The 20,568-nt window shown below is 47.5% G+C and overlaps 2 protein-coding genes across 4 annotated transcripts in view; both read left to right on the top strand.

Moving 5' to 3' along the window:
• PSMD14 (proteasome 26S subunit, non-ATPase 14) overlaps positions 1 to 7,112 on the top strand; it is a 46,712-nt gene extending 39,600 nt beyond the window's left edge. For all 3 annotated transcript variants that reach the window (XM_005485244.4, XM_005485245.3, XM_074548607.1), the window contains 4 exons: positions 756 to 830; positions 3,164 to 3,289; positions 4,422 to 4,484; positions 6,675 to 7,112. In XM_005485244.4, the coding sequence (XP_005485301.3) occupies positions 756 to 830; positions 3,164 to 3,289; positions 4,422 to 4,484; positions 6,675 to 6,773 (363 nt within the window). In that variant the 3' untranslated portion in view covers positions 6,774 to 7,112. The remainder of the gene's footprint in view (positions 1 to 755; positions 831 to 3,163; positions 3,290 to 4,421; positions 4,485 to 6,674) is intronic.
• Positions 7,113 to 11,079: 3,967 nt separating this feature from the next.
• The window catches only part of TBR1 (T-box brain transcription factor 1), a 96,694-nt gene continuing 87,205 nt past the window's right edge, over positions 11,080 to 20,568 (top strand). The window contains exons 1-6 of the mRNA XM_074548606.1: positions 11,080 to 11,914; positions 12,352 to 12,506; positions 12,837 to 12,958; positions 13,309 to 13,467; positions 14,323 to 14,384; positions 16,447 to 20,391. Of these exons, the coding sequence (XP_074404707.1) occupies positions 11,223 to 11,914; positions 12,352 to 12,506; positions 12,837 to 12,958; positions 13,309 to 13,467; positions 14,323 to 14,384; positions 16,447 to 17,290 (2,034 nt within the window). The 5' untranslated portion in view covers positions 11,080 to 11,222 and the 3' untranslated portion in view covers positions 17,291 to 20,391. The remainder of the gene's footprint in view (positions 11,915 to 12,351; positions 12,507 to 12,836; positions 12,959 to 13,308; positions 13,468 to 14,322; positions 14,385 to 16,446; positions 20,392 to 20,568) is intronic.

Raw genomic sequence — 20,568 nt, 5'->3', positions numbered from 1 at the left:
AAGATTGATCATAGAATTTTACCTCCCCAAATATTAATGCAATTCACCCTTAAGTCATAAATGTAAAAGGAGATATCTAATGCAAGTGAGCAAAACAGAAAATACATGCATACAGCTACCATTAAAACTAATCTCAGTTGATCAGATTGTATTTGCAGAGGGCATACTTGTAGTGAAAAAGGTGGGAGTTTTTTCCTTCATTTACAGTTAAAAAATAAAATTAGTGTCAAAATCCAAGGTTAATTTGATACACATTGTCTAACTGAGGTTTTTGCTTGCTTCAGTTAATCCATCTTCATGTTGTACCCTGGAGAATGAACTTGGGGATGTTGACAGTGGTTATAAATAAATAGATAACAAATAGTCTTTTGTTTGTAACAGAGTATTTTAATAGGAGTGATAACCAAATTTTTTGAGAGAGGAAGGATTTGAGAGAAATATGTTTGTGCATATGTATCGGTCAAATGTTTGAAGGCAGTTACCATTTTTTCTTATTATAGTTGCTACTGTGTGAAAAAAAAATCTGTGGTTTAGAAATAGAAAACATAACTGTCAGTTAATGAACACAAAAAGAGAAATAGAACCAGGTATATTTACTTCATATATCCTTGTAATTTCTGCATTTTTTTCTTGGTGTTTTTCCCCTTTTTTGGGATCTTTAAGGGTGTTTATATTGAAATGAGCTTTCTCCTTCTGATATTTCTTCATTTCAGCAGTGGGTGATTTTAATTCAGTTTCTCCCCTAAATTTTGCAGGCACTAATCCATGGACTAAACAGACATTACTATTCCATCACCATCAACTACAGGAAGAATGAATTAGAACAGAAGGTAATTGTTTCAGCTTTAATTCAGAGTACCACAAGCATTATATAAAATGTTGTGCCAATATTCTGATTTCAATGGCTGTTACTTCCAGTAATTGTTTAAACTCTCCTGGAATAGGTGGCTTCTCTTCCAGAAAGCCCTTGAATGAACAGTCATTGTGATTAAACTTTCCAAAACTACATTCTATGGTTTTGACTACATTTTGGTCCACCTCATTGAAAGCTATCATTCTGTTCTCTGTACCTAAGTTTGTACAAAGTTTCAAGTTTTCAGTGATGAAGCTGAAAGGCATACTAGCTGCCTTCAGTTTTCACAGGCTGGAATTCCTGAAACTAGGAGAATTTTTAACTGTGTTTTCCAAAATGGAATGTATAACCAAGGGATGCTGGGGTTTTCCTTGCTGTGATCACTTTGACAGAAGGTACTTCCAGTTGGTATGATTGCAACTCCCCAAGACGTCACTGAATATCAGGAAGTAGTGATGTCCTGCATTTACAAGAAGAAATACTTTGGAGTTACTGACAACAATCGTTTTTTGCTACTTTTGCATCAAATGTCTTCAGGTTACATGCAAAATGTAGCTTGAGAGTCTCAACCAGGAAAACAAAAAGGAAGAAAAAAAGCTTATGTGTCATCTACAGAAGTTAATTCTTGAAAGGCCAGATTCTATCCTCTGTATATGTTCTCTGATACATCTGTGCATTTTCATGGCCTTGTTGGGGTTATAAATTGATCTCAAAGCTTATGATGAAATGATCAGAATAGTTTTTTACAGAATTCAGACTTTCTGAGTTACAAGTAATAAGAAAAAAAAACAGTTTCAAATAGTGGAGGAATATGTGTGCAAATTAAGGAGTTGGAAAGAATGTGTGAAATGCACAAGCATTTTTAGTGCAGTATCAGACTTCCAAGACCTCACTGTTGCTGAAATGAGTAACTGATTGAACATAACCAGCTCTCTCAGGAAATGTCCATGAGGCTTCCAAGGGGTTATTGTTTCCAGTCAAATGCGACAATTGGCCAAATCCAGTCTTGTCTGAAGTTCCAAGTGTGTATTTTCATCAATGGCTTCATAAAAGTGAGTTATTACCTTTGCAAGTAGGAGAATAATCTTGAGCAAGTTAGAAAGACTTTAATCTGTGAGGTAACAACTCTCTCTCACATCTTTCATGAGGCAGCTTCATACATATCTCAAACCCCCCTCATGATGGTGGTGATCTGTTATCTCCATCTGTAGTAACAAAAGTACATGCTTCATGTATTAGATTAGGAGCTCATCACACCAAACCTTAATTTTAAAATCAAGATAGCCTAGCTAAACTGTCCATATGCAGTTTGCCTACGACTCCTTCTGTCAGCAGCTAAGATCTTGCTAACACAAATTATGACACAAACTTTCTTCTCAGTTCACATGTTCCAAAGCCAGGTTGCTTTGGAAGCTCTAGAGAGGATGAAACAGGTACTTTTGTTCAGGTGATAGCAATTACAGGGATTACCACTTCTCAGAAACGTCTAGTAAATGTTCACAAATTGAAGGCAAGCTGAAACTGTTTGCTCAAGGGGTTCTCCCTATAGACATCAAGTGTGCAGGAGATCCACAAAATACACTTCCTTTATTCATGAAAATAAAGAAATTGCTATTGTAGCTGTTCCTTTGCTCTTTCAAGATGACATGAAAGTGTCAAGTAAAACCTTACAAATATATGTATTAGTGCCTGCCTTTATCACCATCAAATCTCTGCACATTTTATCCTATGGTTTTTATGCTTGCTTATTCTTTATGAGGCAAAGACACACAAGTCATGCTTTGGTCACTTTCAAAATCTGTTTTACTGTCAGTTGCTTGCATACAGATCAGATAATCAGTGAAGCCTGTGTAACTACTTTATGAATTTAATCCAAGTATTAAAATATTTTCAACTTCGTCGGAGGCCAAAAGCTTCGGCTATTCAACTATATGGCGGCTAAAGTATTCACTTTTATCTTAGCTCTGCCACAAGGCAATTGTGCACTCTTAACCTGCAGCAAAAGTAACAAATCACAGAAAACAAATCTATGTGTTCCTGTCAAAGTAAATGTGACCCATGTTTTCATGTCTCATTTTCATATTTAGGATTCAAGAAGTTCGATCTTTTAAAAGTATGCAAATCTATCTTCTACTCTGGTAGAGCACTCTAGTAGTTTATCATTGTATTTCCTTTATTTAAACACTGATATTTTAAGATCTATTTTTTTTAATATTCTTCTTACTATAAATCAGTTGGCTGTCAAAGAGATCTTCATAGTATTCTGAAAGTATTTTGTTGTGAATGCTCTAAAGAGGTTTTGTTTTGCAGATGCTGCTAAATTTGCATAAGAAGAGTTGGATGGAAGGTTTGACACTTCAGGACTACAGTGAACATTGCAAACTCAATGAAACAGTAGTGAAGGAGATGTTAGAATTAGCTAAGAATTATAACAAGGTATTCATATCCCATAATGATAGTATAAGTGTAGCTGTGTTTATGAAGTGAAGAAATTAGTTACCTAATTTCAGAACAAATTGGTTATCACAAGCTTTGTTCAGAATGACTGTAGTTTGTACTAATCAGCTAGGTATGGTTTCTGTGGGAAGTTGCCAGATTAGCTCCTTGGGCATTGCCACCAGACTTTTGCCCTAAACTTTTGTCAAAGTGTTTAGTTACATGCTTTGCTTTGAAATGTGAGTAATCATAATGATTTTCTGTTTTTACTTAGTGACAAGAATATAAGATTTCTGTAGATCAAAATGAGCAGTCAATTTTTTCAGTCCTTCAGTCAAGGATAGTTTGATCACTGTGGCAAAGGTTATTTATCTGTGTCAGTCTAGCAGATAGGCTGTAAGTATTTAGAATGCATCCCAGAGCCCAATTCAATGTTCTCTTTAGATAAGAAATTTGTTATTGGTGTTGTAAGAGGAATCACAGCTGCTTGTAGTTTTAATACTGACACACTTAGAAATATTTCTTACAAATACTAGATATCAACAAGCATTCTATGAGTAGTAATCATGTCAGTATTTCTTAACAAGTGTTATTTTTTTAACTCCTCAGAAGTCCTTACAACCAAAAGTCAGTATCACATTCACTAGTTAAGTTAGTGGATGAACTTTATGAAGACACTGTATTTGAAGGCAACATAACAGTATCAAAATATATTAAAATAAACTACTTTAAACAGTACAAAAATTGAGATCAAATCTCCAGTAGTTGAAACCATATAGAAATGCTGGGTTCAGTTCTGTTTTATTATTTTACCTGCTTTCAACTATCTTTAACTATTGATACTGCTCATTTAAGAATTTTGCTTACTAACATTTTGGTAAATGTGTGACAATAAAACCATTCATAAGTATTTGCCTTGATCTTTTGCACTAACACTCAGTAATTAAAACCACGTCTGCTGAAAACCTGAAGTACCTTTCCTTTTGACTTTCTGAAATGTGTTGCTGTTTGATTTTTTTCCTTTTTTTTTTTTTTTTTTTTTAAGGAACAGAATTGTATTTTGAGAATCTGTGGCTTGGGGGAAAAGTAAATGAAATCTGAAACACTGACCTTTTCTGTGTTTCTTTCACAGGCTGTTGAAGAAGAAGATAAGATGACACCTGAACAGCTGGCAATAAAAAATGTTGGCAAGCAGGTGAGGTGTGATGAATTAGAGTGAGGTGGAATGATATGCCTCGTTCATTCTAAATACTAATTCTTTACATGTGCGGAGGTGATTTTAGTTCTACATGCATGATATTCTCAGTGCTTCAAATAATAAATTTATTTTTGTTGGAGGTCATGCAATGAACAGGTCTTTGACTGTAGGTAATTGGCAGAATATCTGCAGCCATATTCTATATGTGTTTTTATTACATGCTGAGGAACAGTGTTGAAATTTAGTAGTTTTCCCTTTTCCATCTTCATTTGTTTTAACTTCTACTAAGAGACGTAAAGATATCCAAGTCTGTGTCAGAGAGACCCAAACTGTGGAGACACTTAAAAATGGTGATCATGGAAACAGAGGTGAGGGTGGTGTGTTTGTACATTTTCATGTACATTGGGATGTAAAGGGCCAGCTCACCCCGTCTTCAGTTCATGAACACACTGTCAGTGCTTAGCTCTCAGACACACTTGGCAGGTAGGCTGAGTTCCTTTGTATTGGTGTTTGAGGAAAACTCTTTAGGACCACAGCTGAAACTGAAAACACCCACTCAATTAATTCCATCCCTTTGCAATGTTAGGATATAATGTCTTTTTGAAGACTCAACAAAAAACTATTTCTACATTTGATTTCAACATAAAGATTGAGGAAATGTGCCCTTCTGAGCAAGGGGAGAGCAAAGGAAATTTGTAAGAGCTTGTGTTCAAGAAGGGCAATGAAAACAAGAAATAGCTTTTCAAATATCTAGTGTGTCCTTAAAGAACCAGTACTTATTGTATTGCTAGTAGCAGTAGAAGAATTTAAAAGATTCTGGATTGCTCTTATGTGTCAGCTTCTAGCAGCAATGTCATAACACATCTGCACTATTGTTCAGTCACTCATGTATTTCTGTAGCATTCAGAACAATGGAGTTTATGCACACCTACACATACATAAATATATACACATAAAATATGTAAGAAGGGTTGTATTTTAAGGGTTATGATGTCATCTCAAACAGAACCTGAGCTTCACTAGTTGTTACGCATACGTAAAAAAAACTCTATTTTGGAGCAGTTCTTCAAAAAGAAAAGAATTTTTTTCCTGATAAAATGTTTAAGTTTCCTTTAAATTAAAAAAATGATTCAGTGAAGTAATTTTCAAGTGGAATTTTTTGTGCAACTTAGATTAAAAGCTTTGTAAACAAACTCACACTATAGGGATATTATGTTACTAGGTGTATAATTTGTTAAGAACCAAAAGAATGTTGTAGAACTGTCTGATCTTTGAAAAGGAGTTATTTAAGGAGGGCAGCATACACAGATTCAGTAGCGCTCTTCTATATAAATTTAGATGGGTTCATTACATTTTGACATTATTCCATCTTTAAAGAAGTTGCAATTCCCATGCATTATTGTCTTCCATATTTTAATTTCTTTACACACAAGAATTACTACAATAATACTATAATAAAGTTTAGACATCTTTTTGAGGCATGCCTGATATTTTTGCAGTATTTGGAGGTTAATTATTTCATATCAGTGGTGAAACTGAAGAAGTGCATGGGTATGATTTTCAACCAGAAATAATCTTATTGTTGCATGCAGATGCCCACAAATGCCTACATCAGTTGAGTAATAGTGTGTAAAAATATGTATTTTCAGAAAACTGCTCAGGCTTAACATTCAATTCATAAGAGCATTTGACAGGGCATTGTTCATGTTTCATGTTTCTATGGGTATAGATACACTCATTTTCTTGCAGTCAATGCAACTATTCAAAGACTGTGTTAAATGATGCCTGAATCTTCACAGGATTAGAACACACATTTGCAAAGATCTGAAAACAAATTGCAACGTACCAGAACTAAGATTAAAACGTTGGCCTTAGTGAGATGTATAGTAAAATTCACACGTTGTGTGTTGTCCTTAAAACTAACTCTCAGCTGCCCATGATTACTCTTGATATGCTGGATAGAAGTTTACTTCCTAAGCCTATCCTCAGCTTAACTGTTAGTACAAATTAATAAAATTTTGTTTGTGGAAATTCAGTCATTTGCTAGGTCTTCCTAGAATGGAAAATTTACAAGCGTTACTGGCCTGTGTTCATTAACTCACAGACATCTTAAATAGACTTGAAGTAAATGAAATCTTTCAGAGACATGTTTCAGTCATCCCTCTCATGGCATCCTTTGTATTTCAGGACCCTAAACGTCATTTAGAAGAGCATGTGGATGTGCTGATGACCTCAAACATTGTCCAGTGTTTAGCTGCTATGTTGGATACGGTTGTATTTAAATAACTGATTTACCGTTGGTGATACTTTCTGTGTATATTTGTTTATTGTTTCTAATACAAAACAGAGACTGGTGAGGCTCTATTTGATTAAATGGAGCGAGACATCTGACTTCATTTGCAATGTAAGTGCAGCACTATAACACCTCTCAGTCTCTAATTGTGCATTTGCTTCAGTTTCTTTATGTCAAGGTCCTCACAGATTCCAAAGCATTCAAGAACACGATGTGGGGAAAAAATTGAGTACCTTTTCATTTAATATTTGGGGGGAGGGGGGGAAATCAGTAAAACATATATATTTTGATTGTTGCAACATAATAAAAATACATTTACAAATCTGTCTTAAGTTCTCGACAATGTTTTTTGAGAAAGGACAGCGGGAATTAACAAACTAGAAAAAGTGTTAGTAAACATTTGTTTCCCCCCACTGTAAAACTACTGAGATACCAATTGCTAGGAAAGCAAAAATTCTCAACTGTAATTTGGCTCCCATTGATTTCCAGTTACTCTCATGGAGATTAAAACAAAAAAATCATAGTGCTGAATTCTGAGGATGTACAAAACCAAAAATGCTGAAAATTCCTCTGTCAGTTCCCTTTGAATTTTATTCAAACCCTAATATCTATACAAGACAACTGACCTTAAGGAAATTAATTCAGTTGATGATAACTGAATCATAGAACTCTCACAAGCGGTGTCATAAATAGCAGTATTCTGAGAATAAACATTAAAGTGACAGAGGCTGTTCTAGGTTACATGAACCCACCCTCCTGTGAGAGAACATACATGAGACGTCCATATATATAAATATGTGGAAAGAGTCCCAACTAGAATATGACATTTTAAACCATTTCCACTGGCTGGAGAGGGAACCACTTGCAGGAAGGCAGGTGGGTTGCTTGGTTTGAAGCAGGCAAAGCCAAATATTTGGGTTTGGGGAGTGACTCTGGGTTTTGGGCAAGGACCGATTGGAATTTTTCGTTAAGGTTCTTTTTTTCAAGTGTTAGATGTTGTTGAGGTTGATTTGATTCTTTTGTCTGGGCAGAAGTTTTCTTTTTCTCTTTACTGTTGCTTTGGGGCTTTTTTTAATAAAGAGCAACAGTAGTGGCAGGCTATCTGTAAAACTATCTCTGGTTGAAGATAATTTTTTAAAAATTGACTTTTTACTTGCATACTAAGGAATAACACTTAAATTGTCTTATTTTCTGGCTTATGCCCATATTTACTTACACTTTACCATTCAAAGATTTTTCTTTTGTTTGAAATTTCTTATTGAGGCCTTTTAATTTACTATTTTAGACTAACTCTCTCTCAAAGTATATTTAGCGTGCACTTACTTCAGAGGGAAACATGCAGATTTTTGCAGCTGCCCTCCTTATGGCCTTCCCTCTGCCCCCACAGTAGGCAGTGGAATATCAGACTGGGAAAATGGAGACATACCAAACCACATTTGCCTGCGTGTAGTTAGAGGGAAGTTCTTTCTGGAGATTGCCACTGCAAACCCGCGGGTGGTTGAGGAGGGCTGCAGTCAGGCCTCGCGTTGCCGGCTGCGCGCCCGGGGTGAGACGGGGCAGGAGCTGATCGAGGAGCCTGCCCCGGGGCTCGTCTGCCGGGGGGCTCTGCATCCCTGCCGCTCTCTACTCCCACACACACGTGTAACACCACGAGGGAGACAGAGTTTGGCAGGTCGTGGGTAACATGGCACTGCAGAACAGGAGAGGAGTTAGCGCAGTGCTGCAGTGTATACATGCGTGAGAGGCTGGTGTAAGCAGGGAGACAAACCAGTGAGTCTTACATATTCTAAATTAATTTTGACAAATGTACATCTTGCAGAGGGTAGCTGAAGGGAGTCTGTTGGAGACGCAGATCTCCCGTAGTATAAGCTTGTGCTGTGGTGCCCTGCTTTCTATTCACTCCTCAGTTTAACTTGGAGACACAATTTTCCATTTACCAAGATGTTACATGAATAATAAAAAGGCAGGTTTTTGGGGCATCCTTCCTTATTTTTGTCCAGTGCTTCAGGAGCTACACAGCGGATTTGGAAGAATTGTGTGTATGCCGTAACCTGAAAAGCAGCAGCCCATATATGATGTTGGAGGAAGAAAGAGATTTTCAAGCAGGCACCTTCTGAGCCTCCAGCCGCAATGGAGCAGACCTTCATTAGCAGCATGACCCCTTGTCACCTGTCAGCGTGAAGGACGGGCATATTGTATTAGCAAACCTCACTCCATTCTATGACGATTCTGTAACACCACCTGCCATTGCATATCCCCCCTATTATACCAGTTTAGGAGTTGTGCACTGAAGATTTTTGGCATATATTAGCACTTCCATGTGATTGGCAGTATACCACTGAATTCATTGCAGCTCTTCATCTATATGGCTGTAGCTCTGCAATTCAGGGCAGCGTTTCTGAGGGTTTATCTGCATTTTGGTCCATCTCCTGCTGTATAAGTCCATTAATGTTCTGTTGTTGCAAACAGGGAAAGGGAAGGGTGAGCACTGGTGAAGCAAGTGTTGGAAACATTAGTTAGAACTGATAATAATGAAACCGTTTTCTTAACACTGAAAGAAGGTGTGTGTGGAAAGTTGCATGCGCTGAACCACTCGAGTAGAACAGTGAACTGCTTGCTTTTTGCTTCATAAATTGTCTTATTAGAATAATTTCCTTGCAGAGAGTGCGTGTATGTCGGCATCTATGAAACACCAAATAACCAAAGTAGCTCACGGTTAAGAAACAGAAAAATAAATGGCCACGGGATTTGAAAGCATTGAAATACACATTCTGTCAAGTCATCCTGGTTCTAGTCTTCTCTGGATTTGAGTTTGCAAAGTTTCAGTCTGGCTTCAGGCAGTTATGCCGTGGTTCGGTTTATTATGTGGTGGTTCAGGCTGCATTATCTGTCAGTGAAATTTGAAGCTGGCTGCCGATGTCACCTGGGAAGAGACGTGGTCTGTAAAATACCTGAAGTCCAACCACTAAGAGGACAACACTAAGAGAAATGGAACAGGAGAGCTCCTGCCCGGTCAAAAAAACCCAAACCCCAAACGCACAAAAAACCGAAAAACAAACCCCATGCTTTTAAACTCTCGGGCAGGCTTTCCTAGGAAGAGAAACTGGTACTGGTGCTTGGCCAAGGCGGGGTGGCGAGCGGGCCCCCTGAATTCGGACGCATCTTTGCGCCTTGGAGGGCCCCGCTCTCAATAGCGGGGGGCTCGGCCGCGCACCCCGCGGGACCCGGGCCGGTCCCTGCTGTCACCGGGAGCCCCCGCCCGCCTGGGAGCGCAGCCCGGGCCGCGGAGCCCCCTGGGCAGAGGGTGCCGGCGGCTCCTGCCGCAGCACCACCGAGGTTTGGGTTTCTCAGCTCCGATCGACCCCGCGGCCGGGGCGGGCCGCGGCCCCTGGCAAGGGCGCTGCCAGAAATGTGCCCCTCCCGTGAGCTGCCCGCGGGACTGAGTCACTGAGGGAAAGCAGGCACCGAGAGGAAAGAAATCCGGACACGGATGGGGAGGTGGACGCCTTCCACGCTGTTTTGCTGATAATCTCAGGCATTACGGCTCCCAGATAAAATATTTATTTACTAAAGAACCCGTAAACATCGCGGCAAATACATTAGGGCACTTCGGCTGCGGGGCTTATGATTATTTCAGAAGTTAAAAGAGATGATACGCGGCCGCTGTCAGCGGGGACGGAGGGTGTATTTTCCCCCGCGAAACAGGCACGGGTGGGAAGGGTGGGGGCGATGCGCCGGGGATCGCTCGGAAGAGCCGGGGGAGAGGGACTGCGCCCCGCTGGGGACAAACCGCGGGGGTGAGCTGAGGGCAGCGGCCGCCGAGCCCCGCGCTCCCCTCGCCATCGCTCCCCAAAGCGCCCAGGACCCGCTCCTCTCCCTGACGCACAAAGGTGGGGTACACGCGCGCAATATTTGGGGAATAGCAGGGTTAGGATTTATTTTCCAGCCGTAGTCAAAAAAAAACCAAAAAAAAAAAGCTAGAAAGGTCACATAATAATGAGCTCTCACAGCAAACACACTATTCCCTTCCCCCTTTCCCTTCCTTCTATCTCACAATAAAATCATCTCCTTCAATTTGCCATGATCGTCGCGACCAGGAGCCAGGTGATTATCCTAATTAATGTCTATCTAATTAAATTACTGTCAGCGGTTAACCAATGGCAGAAGCCGTTTCATCCTCTCCACAAGCAGCAAGATCAAAAGTGAGTCTTTCCTGATTGCTGCATAGTGTCAATTGGCCAATCTCTTCTCCCTGGGAAGGGAGGAAAAAAAAAAAAAAAAAAAAAAAAAAAAAAAAAAAAAAAAGTAAATCAAACGTTTGGGAAGCATTTGGTAGATGAAGTGCTTTCTGCCTAGTGTGGGTCCCAGGATGTCTAGCTTCTGATACTAGGAAGCCCTTTCAGATCCAGGGACTGAAGGGTTATTACTGTGGTGCTAGAGCTATGCAGCTGGAGCATTGTCTTTCTCCCTCTATCATGCTCTCCAAGAAATTTCTCAATGTGAGCAGCAGTTACCCACATGCAGGCGGATCTGAGCTTGCCTTGCATGATCATCCCATTATCTCGACCACTGACAACCTGGAGAGAAGTTCACCTTTGAAAAAAATTACCAGGGGGATGACGAATCAGTCAGATACAGACAATTTTCCTGACTCCAAGGACACACCAGGGGACGTCCAGAGAAATAAACTCTCTCCCGTCTTGGACGGGGTCTCTGAGCTTCGTCACAGTTTCGATGGATCTGCTGCAGATCGCTATCTGCTCTCTCAGTCCAGCCAGCCCCAGTCTGCTGCCTCTGCTCCTAGTACCATGTTCCCTTATCCCAGCCAGCATGGACCTGCTCACCCAGCCTTCTCCATCGCCAGCCCCAGCCGCTACATGGCTCATCATCCTGTGATCACCAACGGAGCTTATAACAGCCTCCTGTCCAACTCTTCTCCGCAAGGCTACCCCACGGCGGGCTACCCGTACCCCCAGCAGTATGGCCATTCCTACCAAGGGGCACCTTTCTACCAGTTCTCCTCCACCCAGCCGGGGCTGGTTCCCGGCAAGGCTCAGGTCTACCTGTGCAACAGGCCACTCTGGCTGAAATTTCACCGGCACCAGACGGAGATGATCATCACCAAGCAGGGAAGGTAAGCTTCCGCGCGGACCTTTTGGGTGTCGGGGCTGAGCCGCGGACATCGCCGGGGGAGCCACCCGTAGCCTCCGCGCCCCGGCGGAGCCGTCCCCCGTCACCGGAGCCGCTGCCCTGGCCGCCGGGAGCTCCGGTGTGGGTCCCCGCCGGAGCCGTTCCCGCCGCAGCCGGTCCCTGCCGGGGCAGCCCTCTCTGCCTTCCCGCGAGTTCCCGCGCCCGCTGCGCTCAGCCCTTCCCCGCGGAAAGCTCGGCACTCCGGGAGGGGGCTGCTTTGGATTTTTATTTCCCAGTCGCTATCGGGAGCCGTGAGGATAAAGCACAACGGCTGGGTGCTCCGCGTGTGCCTGTCGCTGCCGATGGCTTGCTTTCCTTCTTCCCTTTATTTTTCTTTTTTTTTTCCCTTTTCTTTTTTTTCCTTTTTTTTTTTTTTTATAGGCGCATGTTCCCTTTCCTAAGCTTTAATATTTCTGGTCTCGACCCTACGGCTCACTACAATATTTTTGTGGATGTAATTTTGGCGGACCCCAATCACTGGAGATTTCAGGGAGGCAAATGGGTTCCTTGCGGCAAGGCGGACACCAATGTACAAGGCAAGTTCCTCCAATTAACACTTTTCCCGACACATATGTAGGTGAGAATGATTAATTAATGCCTTTGCGGACTGGCTCTGGCGACTTCTTAAACGCAAATGGGCCAACGATGTTTTTAAAAAAAAATAGAAAAAAAGGAGGGTGGAGGAGAAAGTAAAAGGTGCTCGGAAAAAAGGTGTTTTAATCCTTTTCGTTTAAAATTAAGGGAGTTTTGGCAGTAAAATATAGTCCATTTAACGGGGTTCTTCACCCTCGTGTGCGGATGCAGCAGCAGAACCGGGGTACAGGCTAGAACTGTGATGTGGTTTTGTTTTTCGTTGTTTTGCTTAGGAAACCGGGTGTATATGCATCCCGACTCCCCCAACACGGGAGCCCACTGGATGCGTCAGGAAATCTCCTTTGGGAAACTAAAACTTACAAACAATAAAGGAGCATCAAACAACAACGGGCAGGTCAGTGGGGAAACGCAGACGCTGCCAGAATTATTTGTATTTCTTCAGTTAAAATCCTACCGTTTCCGAAAGGACGTGTATTTTTTTTTTTTTTTTTTTTGTTTAGATCGTGTCGTTAGGTGAAAATAAAAGGGGGGTGGTGGTGAGAAAGTCCTCCCATTCCATTTTGCCACGGGCCTCGCCGGCCCTGAGCGCGTTGCCCAAGCTGACAGCGCTGTCCGGTGCGGCCGGGGAAGTCCGCAGGCGTCCCGGGGAGGCGGCGGCCAGCGGGCATCGCTCTCCTCGTCCTTCTCGCTCTAATTTCTTCTTTCTCCCCGCGTCCCCCTCCCTCCTTTTGCCATGCCTGACAGATGGTGGTTTTGCAGTCCCTTCACAAGTACCAACCTCGCTTGCATGTGGTGGAGGTGAACGAAGACGGGACAGAGGATACCAACCAGCCGGGCAGAGTGCAGACATTCACGTTCCCCGAGACGCAGTTCATTGCCGTCACCGCCTACCAAAACACCGATGTAAAGAGCTCCCTGGTTTATTCCCCTCGCGGTCCCCCCGCTCCCCGCAAGGCAGCCCACCGGGGATGGCCCGGCTGCTGCCCACCCTACCCCGGGTCTCGGGCGCCGGGAGATGGGGCTCCCCGTTCCCCACTTTGTGCCAGCCCTCCCTGGCCATCCCCAGGGCGGCCGCAGCCGCTGGGGCCGCCTTCGCCCCAGGAGCCCCCTCCGGGTGCCCGCAGCGGCATCGCCCTCCCGCCAGGATGGGCGCGATCCTGCCCCTCCGCCCGGGGCTGGGCGCTGGCCCGCAGCGTTTATCTCCCAGTCGGAAACAGCTTAGTTAGCTGTTAAGCTGTTAGCTTAAGCTTTAAGTCTGCAAAGATCAATTAACATCCTCATTGATTGCGCCGGGGGTGACGGAGCAACTTCCTCAAATTAAAAGCTCGTTAATGCCTGGATGCGTTTCGGAGTGGTCTGGCTTTGCTACAGACTGGTGCCCCCTTTTCAAATGACATATGTTCAGTCCACATTCTCGCTTTAATTATTTTGCTCCATGCAAATGCAAACTCCTAGTTACCGTTCTGCGGTACGTTTTGCCTAATTTCTGGATTTCAGCATATTCATACCCATGCACTAGGAATGCTGAACATGTCTCAAAATATGGGGTTAAATATTGATTTTTTCCGTACTTTTTCCAACAACGTAAATCTTAAAATTAGACTGTGATGTCTATAAGCATGCCAAAGCTGATTTTTCACGGTTTAAAGGCAGTATGATTGACTAGAGTAAAGCTTGGTCCTTTAAAAACATGTTGGCTGCACTGGGGTATATTTTTCAGGCTTTCACAACGTGTGCTCTGCTTCTCTCTTTCCCTAGATCACACAGCTGAAAATAGATCACAACCCTTTCGCAAAAGGATTCCGAGACAATTATGACACGTAAGTAAACCGGATTTTTACTACCCTTCTGCCGGCTGCACACACATGTCAAAGGGGGGAGATTTAGGATGAGGGCTGGCTCATTTCACACCGAGATGTGTAATGTCAGGCTTTCCTAGAGCCCTCCGGGAGGGAAGCACACGCCCGCTCCCGCACGGGGGCTGTCCCTGCGGCGAGGCCCTGCGCAGCCCTGAGGCCGCTGCCGCGCCCGGGGCCGCGCTGCCCGCGCCCGAGTCCGCATCTCGCTTTGGCACTTGCGGCGGTTCTGTTGTTGGTTTTTCCTGGCACGTATCTTGGCGCCTCTTTCCAAGCTTCCGTTTCACTTGCGCGTAAGGGCTCCGAAAGAAGCATCGGAGCAGCAGGGGCTCCGTCCCCGGCAACCCTCCGGGTCTGCATCATTCCGAGGTCCGCAGAGCCGGGGCCCGCAGGGAAATGTCTTCGTCTCGTTTTATTCTTCGCCGGGATTGAATTTTTTTTTCTCCTTCTCCCTTCTGGGTGGAGCTAAAGCCTCGGAAGTTTTAATCGCGGTGTGTCCCTGCTCTGCCTCTGCCCGTCCGGCTCCGAGGCGGTCTGACCCCGGCTCTGACGCCCGGTGCCCCTCCGGCTGCGGCTGCGGGGCAGCATCAACACTCGGCCCCGCCGCCACCTTTCGCGGCCTTCGGGACAAAAACGGGGCAATCCCGGCCTGCAGGCCCTGCAGGCAGCCTTCCCCCGGCCCGGCTTAGACCCGCCCGGCATTCCCCTGCCCAGCCTGGGGCACTGCCCGTACACCCGCAGGAGCAGACGGCAGGAATTCACCTGTCCTGCTGCAAGCTCTGGTCTGTGGGACGGGCCCCCGGCTTTGAGGAGGAAAACTTTTTCCTCTCTAAACTGTGGCGGGGAGCGGCCTCACTTGGCCTCGAGCGCCTCACCCCGTGCGTGTCTTGACTCCCGCTTGAGCCTCTGCTCGGACCGCGGTCCGGCCGCCACCAGCAGCAGGCTCGCAGGGCGAGGGTGCAAACGGCGCCCAGGGCTGAACTAGGGCGAGAGGGGCCCGGGGCCGAGCTCCAGCGCTCCCCAGGGAGCCGCCTGTGCTGCGGTCGCTTTCCCAAGGGGGCAGGGGTCGCCGAGGCTGTGGCGGAGAGCAGGTCCGCCGCCGGGAGGGCAGCGGCGGTCTCCGGTGCCGCAGAGGGCGGCAGCCGAGCCTGGCTGCTCTCCGGGAGCTCTGCGAGAGTATGTGCGGCCTTGGGAAAGGCCTTCGGCCCCAGCCAAAAGTGCTTTTCCCTTTTTGATAGGAAAAAACTTTATAGGGCGTCACTTGAAAGGAGACGGGGGGGAGGGGGAAGCTTCAATGTTGTCTAGCACGTTGGATTTGTTTAAGGGCCAAGTTTATTTTGGATAAGAAATTCCAGGAGGCGTGGAGGGTTAATTAAAGCACAGTTTTAGCCTGAATTAAATACAGATAGTAGTTATTCATCCATTAAAGTTTTTATAATCGCAAATTGCAGCCCAGCATGGGAGAATTATATATAGGCCAAGCAGGGAACACTGGAAGTGTCTGGCTTTACATTTCCTACAGTAGGTGTTTAAAGATTAGCTTAATTTAAACTCAGTAAAATGTTGATGGTTCGTCTGTGACTCCCAATAATAAGTGTTAAACAGCCGATAGAATTCCGTAGTCTGCCACTCATGCTACTCGCGGCAAATGACCGGGCTGGCTGCCTGTTGCACGCGTGGTGTGGTGGGTCCGGTCAGCGTGTCACCGCGCGGGATCCCACGCTTTTGGCTTGTGGGTTCCGACCGGAGAGAGGGATCTCAGCCCCGTCAAGGAATGGCCAACCGGTTCCGAAAGATTTGCTCTCCATGCTTGCCCCCGTCTTTCCTCTTCCCCGTTAAAGGCCCTCGGCGCTGCTGATGCCAGAGGCCAAGGCCGGAGAGGAGCTCAGGCTCCCGGGCAGGGCCGGAGCGCGCTGGGACGGCGCCGTCCCGTTCGTCCCCCGAGGGCCGCGTTCGGCCGGGTGCCGCGCCGAGGAAGGCGCCGGGCAGCGGCGGACACCCAGCTCTCTCCCCTTCTCTTGGGCAGGATCTACACGGGCTGCGACATGGACCGGCTGACGCCTTCCCCCAACGACTCGCCCCGCTCGCAGATCGTGCCCGGGGCCCGCTACGCCATGGCCGGCTCCTTCCTCCAGGACCAGTTCGTGAGTAACTACGCCAAGTCCCGCTTCCATCCCGGGGCAGGAGCCGGCCCGGGGCCCGGCGCCGACCGCAGCGTGCCCCACACCAACGGGCTGCTCTCCCCACAGCAAGCCGAGGACCCGGGGGCCCCCTCGCCGCAGCGCTGGTTCGTCGCCCCCGCCAACAACCGCCTCGACTTCGCCGCCTCCGCCTACGACACGGCCACCGACTTCGCCGGCAACGCGGCCACGCTGCTGTCCTACGCGGCCGCGGGCGTCAAGGCGCTGCCGCTGCAGGCGGCCGGCTGTGCGGGGCGGCCGCTGGGCTACTACGCCGACCCGTCGGGCTGGGGGGCCCGCAGCCCCCCGCAGTACTGCAGCAAGTCGGGCTCCGTGCTCTCCTGCTGGCCCAACAGCGCGGCGGCGGCGCGCATGGCCGCCGGCAACCCCTACCTGGGGGAGGAGGCGGAGAGCCTGGCCCCCGAGCGGTCCCCCTTGCCGGGCGCCGAGGACTCCAAGCCCAAAGATTTGTCCGACTCCAGCTGGATCGAGACGCCGTCGTCCATTAAGTCCATCGACTCCTCCGATTCTGGGATTTACGAGCAGGCCAAAAGGAGGCGGATCTCTCCCTCGGACACCCCGGTGTCCGAGAGCTCCTCGCCCCTCAAGAGCGAGGTGCTTACCCAGCGGGACTGCGAAAAGACCTGCGCCAAGGACATCGGCTATTACGGCTTCTACTCGCACAGCTAGGCGCGGCCGCCGGCCCGCCGTCCTTTTGCACAATAACTCCTCCGCGTTAGCGCACTGACCCCCGCCCCTAGCTGCCCCATCCGTGCCCCGGCCCGGCAGGGAGGCAGGCAGGCGGGCTGAGCCGCGGCCGCCGCCGCCGCCTCCCCGCCCCGCTCCCCGCCCGGCCCGGCCCGGTCCGGCGGCGCCCCGGGGGCGCGGGGGGCACTGCCGCACCGAAACCCACTGATCAGTAGGATGCTTAGACTCTCAAACCGTACAGCGCTTCCTTCCTTTTACCACGGATGGATTCTAGGGGAAACAGTAATAGTGGGGAAAACAGCCTGTGAAATGCCTGTACATAGTATTTATTTTATTGTAACAGATTACTTTCTTTGGTTCGGTTTATTTATTTGTTTGGATTTTTTTTTGTTTTGTTTTCATTGTTAAGTCACAGAACTTAGATCCTGTTTAAATTTCTTTACCCCATTCCCCGCTCTTTGCTCCCTTTTCCTCGTGCCCCTCCCCAGGTAAACACTCTTCCTAAATGCCTCTGGAAATGTCAGTGGTCCATAGCTGTAGCAGCGGGTAATGGGTTTCTCACTTTCTCTCCAATTCCTCGCATGAAATAATTACGTAGTGCCCTGGGCTAACACAGCTAAGGAATAGCTCAGCTTTCCCTTCAAAAGAACAGAAATACGTCTCATAGGAAAGTCGATTAAAGGGGCATAACGCCTTCCGGAACCAAAATTAACTGCCTCTTATTTTTTCTTTGAAAGGAATAGCTCGAGATCAGCAATATTATTATTTTTGTGGAATCCCCTTTCCCCTGCCCCCAAGTGCCAAATCCATTACTGGTCCCTGCAGGTGCCAAATATGCTAACAAACTATTTTCAAATTTCTTTGCAGTTCCCCCGTCTTTCTTTATATTGCTGTAAATCTTTGTAATGAATAATCTAAAAAAAAAAAAAAAAAAGAAAAAAAAAGAAAAAACATATAGACGACTGAATTGTTGGTAACCATAGTGTAGTCCAGTGAAGATGAGTTGTGAGTTGTATATTTTACTGCATTTAGTTTTGGAATTGACTTTTTCATAAAGTAGCTAACCGAGATCTGACTTCCTGGGGAATCAAATGCACATCGAAAGAGTGATCATTCTTGTAAATCTCTTATTATACTATTGAAGGAGAAGTAATATCCCTCCAGGACTCCCTCCCCGGCGAAGCAGAATAATAAGTCTTCGAATTTTGAGTAGCAAATCTATACAATTAACACATTTTTATATGGAAGGAAAAAAAACCAATTACGAACTGAAATATGCATCGGGCTAAATATTCAGTCTAGATTACACTCGACGGGGAAATTTCCTAATAGAAATTCAGGGTCATAAACGTGTGTATATTTTTGACTCTTCTGTAAATCGAATGTTGTGATTTTTATATTTGTTCTGTTACGTCTGTGGAACTGAATAATTTATACCAGTACATGCTCCATTGAGAAATGTTTCGGTTTTTGCCCGTTTGTATCGTCTGTGTATAACAAGTAAAATAAACCTGGCAAAACGCTAACGTCGTGTTGGAAAAAGCGCTTCGCCGACTTGCAAGTAAGGGCTCGGGTGGGAGCAGGGGGAAGAGGCCGGGGGGCTCTCTCGCTCTGGGCCCGCCGCGGGGCTCTGGGGCGGGAGTCCCGCCCTGCCCTCCCTGACGGAGCCGCTCCGCTCACCCCGCGTTTGTCCTTTTTTCGGGGGGGGGGGTGGAAGAGCGTAGGGGACAGCGACAGCGCTTATACCGCGTGGCCAAGCGTGGAGGTTTGCAGTGGGTGAAAGAGGGAGATGAAACCCCGTCGGTTTTCAGAGGTTTATAATTATCCCTGTGTTTGACGCCTAAAAACCCTGACAGCACTTTGCAGGCGGGAGAGGTGCCTGGCGCGGGGCGGGGGTGCCATCGCTGGCGGAGCAGAGGCGAGGGACGCCGCGCTGCCCGCCTGCAGCCTGCCCTCGCCTTCCCGGGCGGGGGCTGCCCTGGCGGAGCCCCTCAGTGCCCCCAAGGCGGGGCCCCCTTCGGGAGCAGCTTGCCCTGTGCGCGGGAGCGGAGCCCCCACTCCTGCAGCGCTACCTCTCCCTCTGCCACCTTCCCGGGACCCTGCCCCTGTAGGGACAGCCACCTGTGGGCTTTAGGACAGGCGCCGGCCCGCCACCTGCGTGGCCGAGTCCGCAGGGGCTGGGGGTAACAGGCCGGGCTTGCTCTCGGTTCCGCGGTGGGGTGAGCGCGGTGTGGAGACGCCAGAGGTATTCTGTCCTGCCGCGGTATTGACGGGGGGCACCTGAGCGCCCCTATTGCCTTCCGTCCCCTCCACCCCCGCCAAAGAGCGGGCTCCTAGCGGGGCCTTCAGCTCCCAGCGCCTCCGCGGCCCTCGAGGGCCCGGGCGGCCGCCGGCCTGTGCCAGCTGCGGGGAGCGGTGCCCGCCGCGGTGCCGTCGGGCTCAGGGCCCTGCCCCGGGACCCCACCAGAGAGAGGGGCCGTGAGGGCAGTGCCCCCGGACCGCCCCTCGCAGCAGCGCGGGCGGTGCGCGCCTTTCCCCGGCCGCCTCTTCCCCGGCGGCGGGGCCGGGGCGCCGCACGCGTCCCCCCGCGCAGCGCCCGCTCCTCTCCGCCTCCCGCGGGCCCCTCCGCGGCGCCGTGAGGGCTGTCCCGGAGCCCTGCCCGGGGCTTCCCGCACCCTAAATAACCCACGGCGAGCTCCCGACCCTCCTTCCCCGCTCTCGGCCAGCAAAAGCCGCCCCTGCTCCCCCGGCCGCCGCCAGTCAGAGGGAGCGGCCCGAGGCACCGCGGCGTTCCCGCCCGCGTCCCCTCTGCTGCCGCCGGGCCGGGGCTGCTCCCGCCGGGCAGTCACCCCGGACACACCGCTCGCTCTTCAGGGAGCCGCCGCCAGGTTTTATTTAGCGGGGGGTATCCAGCGGGTCTGGAATAAATACGTAACGTGTGACAGGTCTGAACAAAATTCTTTCCTGTGCGTGAGTGGCTGATGTTATTCCATAACTATTTCGACAGGATAATTCCATAACTATTTGTGCAAGAGACTGGAAGAGATAAGGGCTGCAGAAGTTAAACAGGCTATTTCCTGTCGGTAGGTTACTTTATTACTAATATAATTTTTTAGAATAACAATTTTAGAGGGGCACCTGTATGTCTGCTAAACATATGTTTACCAACCCGTTAAATTGTTTGCGTTCACTGAGGAGCGAATGCGCGGGTTTTGACCCGACATGTTTAAAATGAAGCGTGTGCAGTTTAGTTGAAGCAA

This window comes from Zonotrichia albicollis, chromosome 10 (assembly GCF_047830755.1).
Source record: "Zonotrichia albicollis isolate bZonAlb1 chromosome 10, bZonAlb1.hap1, whole genome shotgun sequence".
Classification (NCBI taxonomy): Eukaryota; Metazoa; Chordata; class Aves; order Passeriformes; family Passerellidae; genus Zonotrichia; species Zonotrichia albicollis.
This window is presented reverse-complemented; position numbering and strand designations above follow the sequence as displayed.